Genomic DNA, 15794 nt, shown 5'->3' on the forward strand with positions numbered 1-15794 from the left:
AGGAGGCTAAAGGCAGAAGACAGAACAGTTAGCAAGTGGATAGTAATAAAAAGATCTGATAAAGGAAACAAGAGGCTCAGCAGTGGGATTGACAACAGAAGGGAAAGCAGATTAAGACAAGAAGGGATTTCAAACTACAACTGTCAGTGGATGGTGGAGTGGTGGCAACCAGTTGAAGGATGGCAGATGCTGGCAAATAGGAAGGTGCCTACGGCACTTGGCCCTTGACATACAGCACAAGAACCGCTTCAAGATCTTGTGGGAGTTCTGAATGGTTTGAGTCTTCTTTTGGCACATGTACTAGGTAACAGGCTGGAGGATCTTAAAGTAGTGCAGCCCACAGATGGGTTTGGAAGAGGGTGTTTGTATGAAGTGCTGGGTTGGAATGACATTCCACAGCTTTTCCCAAGAAAACACCCAGTCTGTGCTACTCAAAATCACTCTGAGAACCAGACTAGCCATAGAAGCAAACGTGAGCTTTGCTTTGAAACCACATTACTGGGCTAGACATCAGCACTAAAGGCAGCCACTGAACCCAGGGCATGTATGCACCTCTAGGTTTTTTAAGAGTGGGTTACAATTCCCTTATCTTCTACACCTGAAAGAAGAGAGGGACTTAAAACTGTATCTCTCACCTCCCAGCAAAGCATTTCTGCCTTTTTTATGAGCAGGTCTTTCTATGACAGCCCATCAGTATAGGGGGTCCTGGGAAATGGCTTCTCTGTGGTCAGCTCATAAAGCAGGTGGCCTGATACCTTTTTAATGCAGTGTGTGGTGGGAATGAATTATTTCCCCTGCTGAGGAGGAAACCAGCGTCGTGTGCGAGCAAGAGAGACAAGTGAGAGCTGCCATCTGCTGTCGGAAAGATCCTGGTGCATCTTTTAGCCCAGGCACTGCCAGCTGCTGCAGGTGACCCCTGAACGCCAGCGACTCCGACTCCAAGGGTTTTTAGCACACAGAGCAGGATTTCACTGGAGGTCCAGGAAATCCGCACCCATCAGACACTGGGGAGAAGTAAAGTTTGCCCTGAGGTTATTTCTAACTCGGGAAAAAGAGGATTTTGCTGAGATTTTGAACCACTCATACCAAGAGGAAAGCAAAGCTGGAAGGTGTGGCAAAACCTGCTGTGCCTCTAGGAGGGAGTTTAATGGAATAAACAACCACATTTTCAAATTTAAGCCATAGCTAGTCAATCAAATCATTATTTAGACCAGATATCTGCAATGGTTTAATAAAACTGAGCACTATTACTGGGGAAAGGAAAGATTTGTAGATGTCCTACACACCTAAAATCTGGATGCTTATGGTGAGGAAAAAGTTAATGCTCATCTGCTGAAAAGACAGATGTTTTAATAAAAAATTGCTTTGAGTTACTAAAAATTATTTACCAGCTTCTAAAAACATGTTTACTCGTACTTTCGAAAGGACATTTTAAGCCAGTTTGGCTGAAGTTTACCCTTTTTCAAAAGACATCCAAATATTACATTTAGATTATATCTGATTTGGATTATATTTGATATATATTTGAACTCTAAAAGTTTGTATTACAGTGATGTGGTGCTGATTTGCTGTGAAAGTAAATATTTTTGTTATTCTACTGAATACTACTAACTTTGCAAATTAATATTTTTCCAAAAGACATAAATAAATAAATATGTAAATCTAGAACATGTGTACTAAACTCAAATAATTTTCCAGTAGGAATAGTGGCAGAAACAGCAATAGCAGCTGCAGATGAGAGTTTGGTCAATTCAATTATTTGTGTTACTGAGTTTCTGAGTTGTGATCTTCTCTAGTAAGTGTCTTAAATATAAGCTTATAGTCTATGTTTGAAGCTTTTGGTGTATTTAGCCTTTAGAGAAAGACTTATCAAAAAAGATGAAAACGATAGTTCATAATTAAATTACTGATTCAATGCAGTAATTAAGGGGCAAATCCAAAGGCCTGTTATATGTTAAAATATATGTATTATACTCCAAACAAGTAATGTGATTTTTCTCCCCAGTATCCTTCAGAGAGGAAAACTCTTAATTCAACTGTGATAAAGGTTTTAACTTAAACTAGACAGGCTATGAGGGGTGTCACTTAAAATATGAGTTAGGGACCTTAGCAGCAGCTGCCACACTCAGCTGGGCAGTCAAGAACAGAATTCAAGGGAGGGCAGGTGAAATCCACTTTGCAGGGCAGCTGTACCTCATGTGGATTCCTTATTTTAAACCTGCCCCAAACCCATCAGTGCTGATTTTTCTTAGGGAGATTCTGTTGGTTTTCAGCTGTGCTTGCCTGTAAGCAGGGGTAATTCAGGCAGATGGTGCAGCCAATTGCTTCCTCTGCAGGGACTCAGAGTTAACAACTGGTTTTCCCAAGGTGGGTTATAAGGTGTGCTGGAGTGAGAAATAAAAAACACTGTTATGTGGCAAGTCCTTTTAATGAAGTTACTGATGGGAAGAAGACACCACAGCTTCTTCTGTTCCTACACTGAGATTTCTGATATCCAGAGCAGCTTCTGATGCTCACCAGGTCTCCCACCACTCAACACAACTGCAAAACCAGCTTGAACTTGGCAGGGCAGAGGGCAGGTTTGCAAAATCCATGCACCCCTTCTCATTCAGATGCAAAGTCTGCTATGGAGAGGTGTGTTTCAGCCTCTGTCTGGTCTGTTTGTAACCTTTTCCTTTGAGAAGACAAAAGCGAAAATGTAAGGCTGTGCAAAACAATTTCAGTAGCTGAAAAAAAAGATGCACCCTCTTCAAAACTTAGAAGAGCTGGAACCCCAGAGGTCCCTGTAGCACAAGCTTCCTGCAGCACACGATGACAACACTATCCCAACAAGTGTCAGACGCTTTGGGGTTGAATCATAGTCTTGCTGAACAGGTTAGATATCCTCAGAGCTCTAGGCTGCCTCAGGATGGCCACGGAGGGTAAGAAGCTCCCCCAAAGCAGAAAGAAAACAAATATAAAAAAATCCTCCACAGACCTGGCAGAAAAAGTTCCTTTGGCTTGGTGTCTGGGCATCGCTCCCAAATCCAGCCTCTTGTTCTCAGATAAAGCACTACAGCCTGGAATGCGAGTCAGATGCGTGGGAGGGGAGTGCACGTATCTCTGCCTGGGCTGAGAAACTTATGCACTGCAATGCCTTGAAAATGCTTTTTGCTTTGGGCCTTGCTCCAGGAAAACTTTTTTCCTTGCTTTTCCAACTGTCCCCTGTTGTTTGGGAATGCCCAGATGGTAAACTAAACCCTGGGGATGGGGAGGCTGAGAAGTTTTCTTTGTGCTCTTCCCTCTGCCACCCAGGTGTGGAGAGCAGCCTACCTTGGGTGTGCTGCCTCCAGCCCACACCTCTGCTCCCCAAGAGATGGGCACGAAGAGCTGGTCACCCCGGGCTGCAGCCAGACCCACAGCTTCTGCCTTTATCTGATACAGCAAGCAGATCAGGTCCTAGCTCATCAAACATCTCATGGAGCAACAGGAGGGAGAGGAGGAGATCCCAGGAGACCCTTATTGACCTATTTGATCATGAGCCTGTATTACTGGGCAGATAGATTGTTACATTTGTACATATCCGGGAATTTTGTAGTTTTGTAGCTATTCTCTAAAAGCAAACACGAACCATCACCCTCAAACAGTATGTCCTTAGACTGACAGATCACAGGAAAAAAAAAAGGGGGGGGGGGAAATGTGAGTCCTTTTCTTTTTCACGTCATGATTTTAAAATCAATCTGCCTGGAGGGCAGGGGCTGACTTCTGTCTGGAAGACGGCAGGACTGTCTCTACGGGAGACGCAGGTGAGGGCAAACTCAGTGACGGCCCAGGGGAAGGGGGGGAGAACCCGGCAAGCACTTGTCACATCGGAGAAATAGGAGAGAGCGAGGACTTCGCCAGGGCCGCCGCCAGGCGCGGCGGCAAGAGCCCGGGGTACGGAGGGGCTGAGGCTGCTATGCCGGGCCCACCCTCACGCCACGGTGCTGGACGGCCCCCACCTGAAGGTATCTGAGAGGGGAGGGGGCCTCTGCGGTTCTACGGACCGCCCCGTCCCGCGCAGCAGGCACCCCACCACCACCACCGCTCCGCCCCCGGGCCCCTCTTCCCGCCCCGGCACACCCCGGGCCCGCCCATGGCGACCTGCCGGTGCGGCGGGGAGAGCGGCAGCAGCGGGGCCGTGGATGTGCGGTAAGGCTGTTCCCTCCACGGGTGGGGGGCTCCGGACCTGCCCCGGCGGCTGTGACGGCAGCGCTGCTCAAGGACCGCGCCCTCTTCCGCGGCAGCACCGCTGTTCCCCCCCACTCCGCTCCGTCCCCCGCGGCGGGGGAAGCCGAGGCACGGCCGCGGCTCTCCGCTCCCCGTGGGCTGTGGGTCGCGGCGGCTCGCCGTGCTCCCCCTGCCTGTCTCCTCCTCCGGGCTACAGGGTCCGGCCGGCCGGGAGCAGGGGTGGAGGGGCCGGCAACCTCGGGTGAAGCGCCGGCGTCCCCAGCTCGGGAGGGCTGGGGACGGGCTGCCCCCCCTCTCCCCTGCCTTGTTCCATCTGGGGAGGGGGCGTCCCGGGGCATGTCCCAGCTGCCCCCCCGAGACCCCGGTCCTGTCGAGTCCTCCCGGATCCCGGCTGCCCCTCCCGAGCTTCTCCAGAGCCCAGCGGGGCGGGCGAGGGCCCCTGCAGGTCCCGTCCCACCTTCGAGGTGAACTGGGGGGAAAAACCACAATCGTCTAGATCTGTGTATTCATCGCAGAACATACCTGGCAGCAGCCAATCTGTCACAAGGGGTTTTAAGTGCAGCTCTCCAGAACAGCTTGCCAGTCGGAAAAGTGCTTAAGGAGATGTGATTAATCTAAAATAAGTGCAGTATTGCCTGTACAATTTACAGATGCCAAACTGAACTTATTTAAATCTGCCTTAATTGCATAAGTAGTTGGAAGCACACTATTTTCCAAAGGATTAAGTGGCCAGTTCCCATGCTGCTGCAAGTTGCATTCACCTCTTCAATAATCTGTCAGACAGGGAAAGCCTATGCAAACAAAAAGAGCAATGCTTGAGTGTACATGAGATGATGGATTAGTTATAGACAATATTTATTACGTTTTTGATATTGTTTATAATTATTTTGGTTTCTCTCCTGTATAATCACCCATTACTCAATACCCAACAGCTGTTGAGTGTTTTCTGAATATTGTTCACTAATTTAATGTCTTTTGGTGTGGACAGGTAGTTCAGTCTCAATTTTAAATCATTTCACTTACAGTGATTTTCAATTGTATAATACTGGAATGTGTTTATTTTAACGTGAACATTCTTTCTCCTACCTTATCATCTATGTTTCTTTTTTCCTACGTAGCTCTTATCACAGAAATACTTATTTATAGTTTTTTCTTTGCAGGCTAGGATCCCACACAGAAAGTGAGACTGAATAACATGCACATGCTGGTTACTGGAGGAGAGGCTGAAGGACATCCTGTTTTGATTTAGCAGGTTTTTTTCTCTGAGATGAAATGAAGATTTGGGTTCTCTTTTGGAAATAATCGTATTTCTGATGCAGCTGAACTTCAGTAGCCTTTTTTGCAGTACAGATTTCAGCATATTTTTCTTAAATGAAGATGCAGAACGTGTCACTAGTAGAAAGTCTTCCTAATGCAGACACATCTTACTGGATGTCTCTAAAAGCCCCACCAGTTGAAGGAGGCCGTATGTCTGTTGGTGAAAGTGCCTCTAACTTGAGCCAGCAAAGCCTCCCTGTAGTGAATAGCAAAAGGAGTTGTGAGGGTTTTTCTGAAAGCAGTTGCAGTACCTCAGAAGCCAGTGGTTCCTGGGGTGATTTTGAAGGCTTCAGGGAGTCATCAGATGAATCAGAGAGATTCGGTCATGATCCTGAAGTTTTGGTGAAGTCAACAGGAATTAGTTCTAGAGTTGATACAGACTTAAGCAGAGCTTCTGCTGGGCACTTTTGTTCTGAGCCATCTCTACCCAGTGGGACACAGGAGGCTCCGAGCTCTATAAATGAGGTATGTGTAATAGTAAACCAAAGAGGAGAAGTGTTTGTGTTACTGCTTCCTACATCTCAAGATTTGTATCTGAAAGTCTTCTGTGTAGAGGATTATGCTGTACAGAGAGAGAACTGTCAAGCTTCTTTGCAGATAACTAAAGTGGAACAAAAGCAACTTCTTTACAGTGTTTGACAAATACTTAAGTTATCCTGCTGAAAAGCTTTAAAGAATGTAATGTGCTACTTTGCTTCTAGACACTTGGACTAAGTAAGCACTTAAAAATTATGAACCTTGGCCTGAAACACATGCAATTTAAAAGCTAGAGAGGAATGAGGGTAGGAAACAAATAGTCGAGAAGGCGGGTAGCAAAAATAGTGGACAGAAGTTCTGAGTTGCCTGCAAGTGTATTGAAATAAACCAACATAAAATTGAATTAGAAATTGGGAAAAAAATCACTTTTATACTGCTTAAATTATCCATCCGTTTCTGGAGCTTTCGACTAATTGTGTTTGGAAGTTAATAATAGAAAAAGATTAATAGAAATAATTTCATAGTATTCACTTTCTAGCACAGGAGGTTACATTCTTTCATAAAATGTTAGATCTAATAGTCTGAATAAATAATACAGTATGTCCTTATCAGCACCAAAAAAAAGGGTTCAGGTTAAGGGCTGTACCTTGTTGCAGTTATTGTATTTCCATGTTTATCAAAGCATGTATCACCAAAGTGAAGCAAAGTAACAAAAGAAAAATAAAAATGTACAAATACAAAACAAAATGCACTCATGCTTGCTTTTATCCTAAATTAAAATACTTGGAAAAAAAAAAAAAAAGAAAAAAGATAGCAATCAGTTTCCTTGGAGTTAATCAGTAGCAGTAATAACTTAACTGCTTAAAGTCTTTTAGATGAGTTTTAGTATGTGTAGGTGACTGAGGGTTTTCAAAAAACAGGCTTCCTTGCCCTTGCCTGGGAACTTTACGTCTGCAGAGATTACACAAGGGATAAGCTGACCAGCACTGTTAGAGTGGAGATCACAAGATGCCTCGTTATTGGTGTGCATGAGTAGAGAATTTACATTGTTCAAAATGTTGGAAACTGGGGACAAGAAGTCTTAGGTTGGAAAAAAGAGAGGATGTAATGACTGGAGCTGATACAGGATATAACAGATTGTTTGGTATCTTTCCAAAAGCAGTAGATCTTAATCTTACTGAAGCCTTTGCTTCATTTTTGCATTTATTGCAGGCAAAAGCAAATGTCCAGTACAAGCTAAATAAATTAATCATGCCCAGAGTTCCAAACTGTCTTTTCTTGTCTCGGCGTAGAGAAACAGCTGCAGAGCTGGTTGGGATTTTTTCCAGTGTAGAATTTATGTGTAGCTTCTTCTTCATACCTGTGTTTTCTGTAATGTTTGTTTGAGATTATAAACTGTTCAGGTTGGGACTCTTATCTCTGTGTGGTCAATAGAAGAAAGTGCAGGTAGGTTCAAAAGGACCTCTAGAGATTGTCTGAGGTCTGACCTTCAATATCTAATGAAATTATTTCCACCCAGAGCAGAATCATATTTTAAGATGAAGATAATCACTGATTTCCTTGCAGTACCTGGATGCTTTGCCTACATGATTGAATAACTTTAAGTATTTTTTGATGTGTTCTTTAAATCCTGGCTTTGTGAGAGGGACTAGTGCACTTGCTTAAGCACTGCAGTTTTCTGATATAATTTAGTAAAAATGAATGAATGTGAAATTTGTGCATTCATAATTTAATGATTAGTACAAAGCATTAAAGCTACAAAGCACATACCCAAATTTTGTTCTAGAAACACCCACTGAAGTAGACAGTACTAAAATGTGCTTTCCCAGAATTCTGCTTCTCAGAGGCCTTTCTCCTCCATGTTGTATCCCTCTTGTAAGTTAAGTCTACTGAAATAATTTACCATACTCATGTTTTTCAGATTAAATTGCTCATTGCTTGGTAAGGCAAACAGACTGACTAGTTTCATTCTCTAGTTTTCACACAACACTGTTGCTTCTGGCCTCAAGTCCCTCTGCAGCATACTGAAGTCAATTAATTGCTTTGATTTAGAAGAAAACTGCAGTAATTCCTTCTTTGAAGGAATAAAAGGGCAAAGCTTCTGGACCAAGTGTCATGGCAAAATCCCATTAGGATAGGATGTAAATTACCGACATTTATCCTTGTGTAAGTATTTCATAATTTTCAGATAACCTTATTACTTCCAGTCAGCCTTTTTGGATCCCTCATATGGTGATGCTCAGTCCTCCAAGAATCCTCCTCACCACTACTGGAGGAGGAAGCAGCATGTAAATTGATTTTTAACACAGGCTGGAAGAAGATGGGTGCAAATGCAAGGATATAGGGACATACCTCAGTTTGTGTGCAGACTTATGTTTAAATCCTCAATGTAAGAATGACATAGAGCTCCTTGGGCATGTTCAGAGGAGAGACACAAAAATGATCAGAGGGTTGGAAAACCTCCCCTGTGAAGGTAGGCTGAGAAAGTTTGGGTTGCCCAAGATGGAGAGGCAGAGACTTGGAGGTGACCTTGTAGTGGCTTCCCAATATCTGAAGGGGGCCCACGAGAAAGCTGGAGTAGGGCATTTTGCACAGGTGTGTAGTGAGAGGACAAGGGGCAATGGTTTAGGACTCGAGAAATGGAAACTTAGTTTATACGTTAGGAAAAAAAATCTGTCTTGTGAGGGTGGTAAGGTGCTGAAACAGGATGCCCAAGGAAGTTGTGGCTGCCCTGTCCCTGGAATTGTTCAAGGCCAGGTTGGATGGGGCCTTGAGCAACCTGGTCTGGTGGGAGGTGTCCCTGCCCATACAGGGAGTTGGAACTAGATGGTCTTTAAGGTCCCATCAAACCCAAACCATTCTATGACTGAACAGTGCAAGTATTTGTGGGTAACTGTGGCATTTAGTAGTTATGTTACAGGTGACTGGATTGGGTGTGTTTGAATACCAAGTTAGCAAAACAAGCTTTAGAATTGATGTATACATCAGTTTTGATCTGGACAGAAATAGCTGAGCAGAAGGAATCTTGCATGCTATTAGGCAAACCACTCTACAGCTTAGGAGCTGGAAAGCTAGAGAATAAGATTAATCATAAACTCTTGGACTTTTGCTTCCCCTTTTCTAATTCAAGGTAAATACTGAACTATAGTTCAGGAAACACTGAACTATGGACTTAGTCCCTCTGCACCATTAATATTAATACAAATTAATAAAAAAAAAAATACAGCCTATAGAAACATTGTAGTCCTTGGACGAGGTCCTTCATGGACTGTGAGGGGGGCCTGTATAACATATGTAATAAAACTTTGTTTTTTCTAGGCAAACCACAGCTATGAGGATATATTTAAGTTGGGGTTCCCCGAAGTCTTTGTATCACAGTCCAGAGAGAACATAAGAAGCTTAGATCAATTACTTGATACAAACAGTGAAGATGTTGGAATTCCCGAATTTACGAAGAATCCACTTTGGTAATGATATTACGTTAACAGAAAAAAAAAAATAATTCCTAGGCATGCCATAATTGAAAAACCAGTGGTAGCTGCATGTGAACTTAAGAAACCTTTTTATTCACTATTTTTATTCAGCATCTAGGTTTTCTCAATGTTGTGTTGTTAAAGTAAACGGATTGTGTTTTAGACACTGGAAAGCAAGGAAGGGAATATATCAAAATTACAGATTCCTTGGGGTTTTCCCTGCTCTTGGTTTGCCTTCCTATGACTAAGCCTCTGGAATGCCGGAACACCTAACAGGCAGCCTGTTCTTCCTGTTTGCTTGTCCTTTCTTTACAACACATCTGACTTAATTCTCTATCATCTGAGGCAGGAGCATTGCTGCTGCTTCTGCTGACAACCCACTTGATTCTTTTTTTCTCCCTCCCCAGTTTTCCCAGGTGTTAACAACTACTCATGCTTAACCAGATGTGCTTCAGAATCTGTGGTGCCTCTGGCTTCTTTCCTGGAGTTATGTTAGTAGCAATTAGTGTCATTAACTTGGCTTTCACTTAAGACAGCTGGAATGCTTTTAGATTTGTTACATGCTTCTGAAGGATCAGCATCTTCTGATCGGTATTGTAGTTATTTTTACACACATCTAATAAATCTAGAAAACTAGGTCAAACCATGCTTTGGAAATGTAAGAATTACAAGAAATATATTTAAAATATTTTCTGTGGGTATCCTCTCAGCAAGTCCTTTGTATCTGCCTTATATTTTAATCAGCCTCAGACTTGTGGAAAAATACGATATATGTGTAAAAGGGGCTTCAATTTACAGCAGAATACCAACTTCAGACAAAAAAGCCCCGATTTACTGTGGTGAATAACTGAGATTAGTAATTGCATCCTCTACTTCAAAAAAGCAACTGGATTTATATAGGATGAAGAACAGAATGAAGAATAGATATGAAGTCAGTGTAAGAACCCTAAGTACTGTGTAGAGAGAACTCTTTAATTCTCACTGTTAGCAGGTGGCTTTGGCTTGTTTTGTAGTAACTGTGTGCCCAGAGCTGACAGGGGCTGCTGCAGTGGAGAAGCATGGCTGATAGGAAGGAGAAAGGTTTGAGGGACAGAAAAGGCAAAGTGCAGAATTAATAAGGCTGAACTCTACCCAGATTTCACAGAAGCGATTGGATAATCTGAGCTGTTGGCTTGTGACAATCTCTGAAATACGCCTCTAATGTACTTCTTATCTGAGGAGCCCAAACACACAGTTATGTTGATTTAACTCTTTCTGCTAATGGTCGTGCACACTTGCTAGTACATTGGATTGATAGCTTGAATGAATGTAGCAGGAATTTTAAGATTAAGTTGCTTTTTAGAACAAGGTAAGCTAGTGATGGCTGTATGTAGTGAAAATAACCAAGTTACAAATGTTCACTGTGCACCCCATAATGTCAAATTGTGTTGATTTTTTTTTCCTAGCATTGACTCTGAAAACATATGGAGAACACTTAAAGATATTGATAATACCCCCAGCTTAAGACATCACTGGAGTAAATCTCATTGCCAAGAAAATCTCTTGAGTGTTCTTGGAATAGATGCAAATCAAAAGGTAGTTGAACAATTGTTTGCTATCATGGCAGCAAAACTACTTGGTTATGAATGTGATTTTCTGTAAGCTATATGTGCAGATGCATGAGGAACTGGATCTGGTGAGGCCAATTTTTTTTTTGCAGAGCACCTTTTAAAATTATAATCAAGTGTTTTTTCATTTTTGTGTGTAAGTAAGGATGAAATCGTGCAGGTTCAAATTTTCCTTGCCCTTACATTGAAGTCTGCACTACACAGAGCCCTTTCGTTAGTTTCAGGTGTAGCATGGATGGAGAATTAGCTTTCAGCTGTGTGTGTGGTAAGATGGTTTTCTTTTTCATTCAGAGCATGAGAAATTTTTAGTCTCTGATATTTTTCTATTAAATGGAAGTCTGATTTGAATGAGAGAAGCTGTTAAAGTAACAACTAGATTTTTTTACTGTATCTGAACTATAAGTGTGTTCCACTTCACTTTTCCTCTGATTAATCTATTTCCTTTTGCAAGGCCTGAGGAAGAGTCAGATTTGGTTATTATATCCAACCTGGTTGTTTAGTTGGGATGAATTAGTCACATATTCTCAGAAGTAACTTTCAGTTGATGTTTGAATTGCTGAAGCATGGTGAGGGGTCCTGCGTTCAGTTTTGATTTTTATGGACATGTTTGACCTTTCATGCAAGTTATATACAAACAGAATAACAGTGCTGAAGGTATGGGACCTATTCTTCACTTGAAAGTCACTTTTATAGAACTGTCACTGAATAGGAGAGAATGGGAGACATTTCTCCAGTGTAAGATCCTCTTCTGTTCCTTTCTTGCCCTTAGATACACTGGCATTAAATCAATGGCCAGGCAGCTTGAATTTATGTCATTAGTTCTTTTCTGTTACTGGAAAATTGTATTGTTTGTGATAGCACTGATGTAGATGTATTTCTCAACTACTTTCTGGTGTGGGTTAAAGCTGAAGTTAATTGGAAATGGCTTTTTTATAAATTTAAGTCACAATTAGATTAATGTGTATAGAACTGGTTTTGGCATAGAATTGTTGCAATGCAAGGGGGGGGGGGGCATGATAAATCAGAACACAGCTTCAGAAAGTAAAATCTAGTGATTATTATTTGAGGGAAACAAGTTATATACTTTGAGATCAGGTAGAAATGATTTAAGAAGATGTAAATTATGTTTTATCAGGACTTTTCAGAGAGTCAGGATGTTTTTGAGGAATCAGATGTTAAAGACGAGGACTTCAGATTTGATGGATTAACTATTAATGACTGCAAAGCACTGATCCAGACCAAGGTAAGAATTGCTCTGAAAGTGAGAGTGTTGGAGAACCTGAGTGTCTATTACAGGTTCCTCTGTGCTGTAGCCAGCTGTTGTAGCAAATGTCCTGATGGAATTGTTTGGTCCTGATACAATTGTTTGAAAGTGGAGTCTTTTTTGTTTTGTTTTTTCTTTTTCAAAACCTATCTGAGAGCTTTAGGAAAGACACAACATGATGTATCAAACTCAAAGCAACAGAACATGAGGGACACCAAGGTTGTTCATTACATAAACTGGGCTTTCAGCCAAATTACATGTTGTTCTAGAGAGAGCAGTGATAGATGAAATGTAGTCAGGATGCTCTCATGGCAAAGGAAGATTAGCATGTCTGTTGAAGGATCAACATGTTGAGCACTGAGAAAATGATGATAGTAGCTCACTCCTAAAATGTCTGGTAAGGGAGACATTAGAAGCAAAGATGGTAGAGAAGAAATTGCATTCAAACTTGCACTACAGATGTTCAGAATTATTCAGAATTGCTTTGTTCACTTGAGGAGCTACTTAAGGGGGAAGGCAGAACTGGTATTGTAATTACAAGGATTTGAAAACATTACTGGTTTTAAGCTGTTTTACAAAACAGAGAAAAATAACATTGAAATATGTTGTTTTGTGTTTATGTCTCCAGTCAGGCCATAATAAGCTCTGTTTCTTTCTTGCTAAAGTAATTCAAGTTGGAAGGAAAATTCTGATTCCCCATTACATTAGTCACAATCTGGTTTTAACACAGTATTTTTAATAGATATCTTCGACTAGGTATCTCCCTCAGCAGAGATTGAGCTTCAGCAACTGTTGTTGCTGCAGTGATACATAGTTTAAGGCACATTTTCATTGCTCTATTTTATTCTACTTACTGCATTGGGCAATGAAGATGTGTAACCAGTCTGGGAACCTTGTTCCTGAAAGATGTTAGGCTGGAGAACTTGGAAAGAAAGTCAAAAGAGACTGTCCAGGTTCTTCCTTTATCATTCTCTTCTGTGTTCTTCAGTGAACACACGAGGGTGGGATCCCAGCAGCTGGCACACAGGGAAATGTAAAATAAAGAGGTAGGGTTTAGGCGAAGGAGAACTGGTTCAAGGAAGATGAAGTAGTAAAAGTATAAAGAATCATGATACAAAACTAAGGTAAATGGTCAGTATTTTTCTGGAGGGAAAGCAGCTCTGCAGCTTGGTCTCTCAAAGTAAAGCTCATTAAAAAATGCTGCCATTTCTAATTTGAGTTAAATCATAGTGGGATGATTTGTGTTATCTTCCTAGTTATGTTCTTTTTTCTTGTGCTAATTTTATTTTTATGAAAACTATATATATATAAAAAAATAGGTTAAAATTTGTGAAGTGACTTCCTTAGCATAGGATGGGAAAAAATTAACTTAGTGTTTCTTTTTCACTCAGCTTGCTGTATCACCGGATTCCAGACATGGTCATCTTTTCACCTGTAACCTCTTTTTGAAAACCACATCATCAAATGGAAACATGCAATATATAACAATCCCAAGGAAGAAGCAAGTTTTCAACACACACAACCTAAAAATGAAATTTTTCAGTAGTGATGTTTGTTGAACCAAACACACTTTTGACCCTTTTTTTTTTTTCTTTTTGAACCAAATGCAGTTTACTTTCATTTTGTTACTGACTTGGTACTATAGACAATGTATGTTCTTTAGGAAAGTGACCTATTATGGTATATGAAGTACCTAAAGCCACGTTATTAAAGATGTTTGTCCTGTTTAGTTGTGAACTCAAAGGTGTATTTTTGTCCTGCTGCAATCACACTTTCTCAGGATACTCCATGGACTATACTTCTGAACAAACAAAAACCTCCTTTTCCTGCCAAAAATCTAAACACACCTCAGGTGTGTTGTGAAGTCTGCCTTGTCACCCTCTCTCTCCTCATATTTGGTCTGGTTTGGGTCCGCTGAGATCTGTTCCTTTGCCACTGCTTAAGGTAACAGGAGGAGCCTTCTACATTGGGTGGCTTTCACCCAGATTTAGGAAAATGAAAGTTTTAACTTCTGTCTGATAAAGCCTGCTGTGGTGGGACAGGTCAAGTCAGTGAAACATTTTGTTCTGGCATTGGTTTCCAAGTGAAATAAATTGCCTCTCTGAAGCTGATTGTAACAGCTTGGATTCATTCAGCTACCCAGCACAGCACACGTAACCACTCGTGTGAAAGCTGAGCAGTGGTGTAGTTCTGTTGCTCTCCACAATGCTGGAAATTGCTGCCCTTTTAAAATGTTATAGTTAACTATCAACTGTGTTGCCCATCTTCCTGCATGCCATGGGGGATGCACTTTGCTATCATTCATATATTCCATACTGCTTCCTTGCCAGCTGCAACAGCTTTATGTATTCATTGGTAATAACTTTTAGGCAATTTACTAATCCATTTGCTGCTTTGGCCATTCTGAATATGAGAATTATTTATGTCTTTTTATTTTAAAGAGTTGCTAAGCACTGCAACTGATGTATGTGTTAAAAGCAGGGAACAAATTAGGATATTCCTAAACTAACTTGATTAATGATGTGCCTGTTCTGTTTTTAGAGTTGAGCATACCATAAATCACTGGCAGACCATAACCCTTAATCTAGTGAACTGCTTGGCAGTGAAATTACAATGGCTTTAACAACTTAGAACTTTCAGAAATGTTTATGATACCTCGGTGCTATTGGCACAGGGTGAACTGTCTATTGGTTACTCAGTAAATGGTAATGGGCATTTAGAAAAATGTTATTTCAGAACAGCTCAGCAGCTTCCCCAGCCCTGGAGGGAGCTCAGCAGTGCCAGACTGAAAACTCCATGTGGGTGCAAGAGCAGAGTTAACTTTTCCACTTAACATTAATTTTCAATTTCCCTTGAAAGTCTTTCAGAGCACTTAAACATGTGTCAAATAGGTTGTAGTCATAAACTCACAGAACAGTGAATGATGAATGGATAGTTGAAGTTAGTTATAAGCATAGTTCAATTAAATTATAAGAATAAAACAACATTTATATGCTTTTCAGACATGCAGTGCCCTGCAGAGGGGCTTGAAAGGGGACATCTGTACCATGTGTGTCATCAGCTGAAGCACCATACTCCAGAGGCCCCCTCTTCTGAGATTTCAAGTTTGCCTTTGCTGTCACTAACATCAGACAAATGTACTGAAGAATGTTTTGCACTTACCCCAGCAGAAGACTGAATATGTAATTTTTCCTTCATAGTAACAGGTGTTACAGCCCTCTCCAAAATACACAATGGGGAAAAGGCTTCATCCCTTTACAATTCATTGGGAAAAAAATATTATTAGAGTTTTGGAGTTCCAAAGGTGAGGGGCTCCAGATGCCAGGTTTTTTTTGTTTTGTTGTTTTTTTGGTTTTTTTTGACAGATGCTTTTGGCCACTCGAGCCCTTGCTGCACACAAGACAGCTGAGAATTTTTTACTCCTGTCTCCAGTCCGAGATGAATGAG

At 41.4% G+C, this 15794-nt stretch overlaps 1 protein-coding gene across 2 annotated transcripts; it reads left to right on the plus strand.

Moving 5' to 3' along the window:
* Nucleotides 1-4089: 4089 nt before the first annotated feature.
* On the plus strand, nucleotides 4090-13921 carry CLBA1 (clathrin binding box of aftiphilin containing 1). 2 transcript variants are annotated; one of them, XM_030452308.1, is made up of 6 exons: nucleotides 4090-4170; nucleotides 5370-5991; nucleotides 9322-9470; nucleotides 10922-11051; nucleotides 12219-12326; nucleotides 13739-13921. In XM_030452308.1, the coding sequence occupies exons 2-6, from the start codon at nucleotides 5581-5583 to the stop codon at nucleotides 13904-13906; spliced, it is 966 nt and encodes a 321-aa protein (XP_030308168.1). In that variant the 5' UTR covers nucleotides 4090-4170; nucleotides 5370-5580; the 3' UTR covers nucleotides 13907-13921. The 2 variants fall into 2 exon arrangements, with proteins under 2 accessions (XP_030308168.1, XP_030308169.1); XM_030452309.1 differs by lacking the exon at nucleotides 4090-4170 and adding an exon at nucleotides 4505-4673.
* Nucleotides 13922-15794: the final 1873 nt, after the last annotated feature.

The sequence above is a fragment of the Calypte anna genome, chromosome 5A (assembly GCF_003957555.1).
Source record: "Calypte anna isolate BGI_N300 chromosome 5A, bCalAnn1_v1.p, whole genome shotgun sequence".
Taxonomy (NCBI): Eukaryota; Metazoa; Chordata; class Aves; order Apodiformes; family Trochilidae; genus Calypte; species Calypte anna.

Coding starts and splice junctions, on each gene's coding strand:
- CLBA1 (XM_030452308.1), top strand. CDS start 5,581: ATGAAGATGCAGAACGTGTCACTAGTAGAAAGTCTTCCTAATGCAGAC. Junction 5,992..9,321: donor CTCCGAGCTCTATAAATGAG/GTATGTGTAATA, acceptor TGTTTTTTCTAG/GCAAACCACAGCTATGAGGA. Junction 11,052..12,218: donor GAATAGATGCAAATCAAAAG/GTAGTTGAACAA, acceptor ATGTTTTATCAG/GACTTTTCAGAGAGTCAGGA.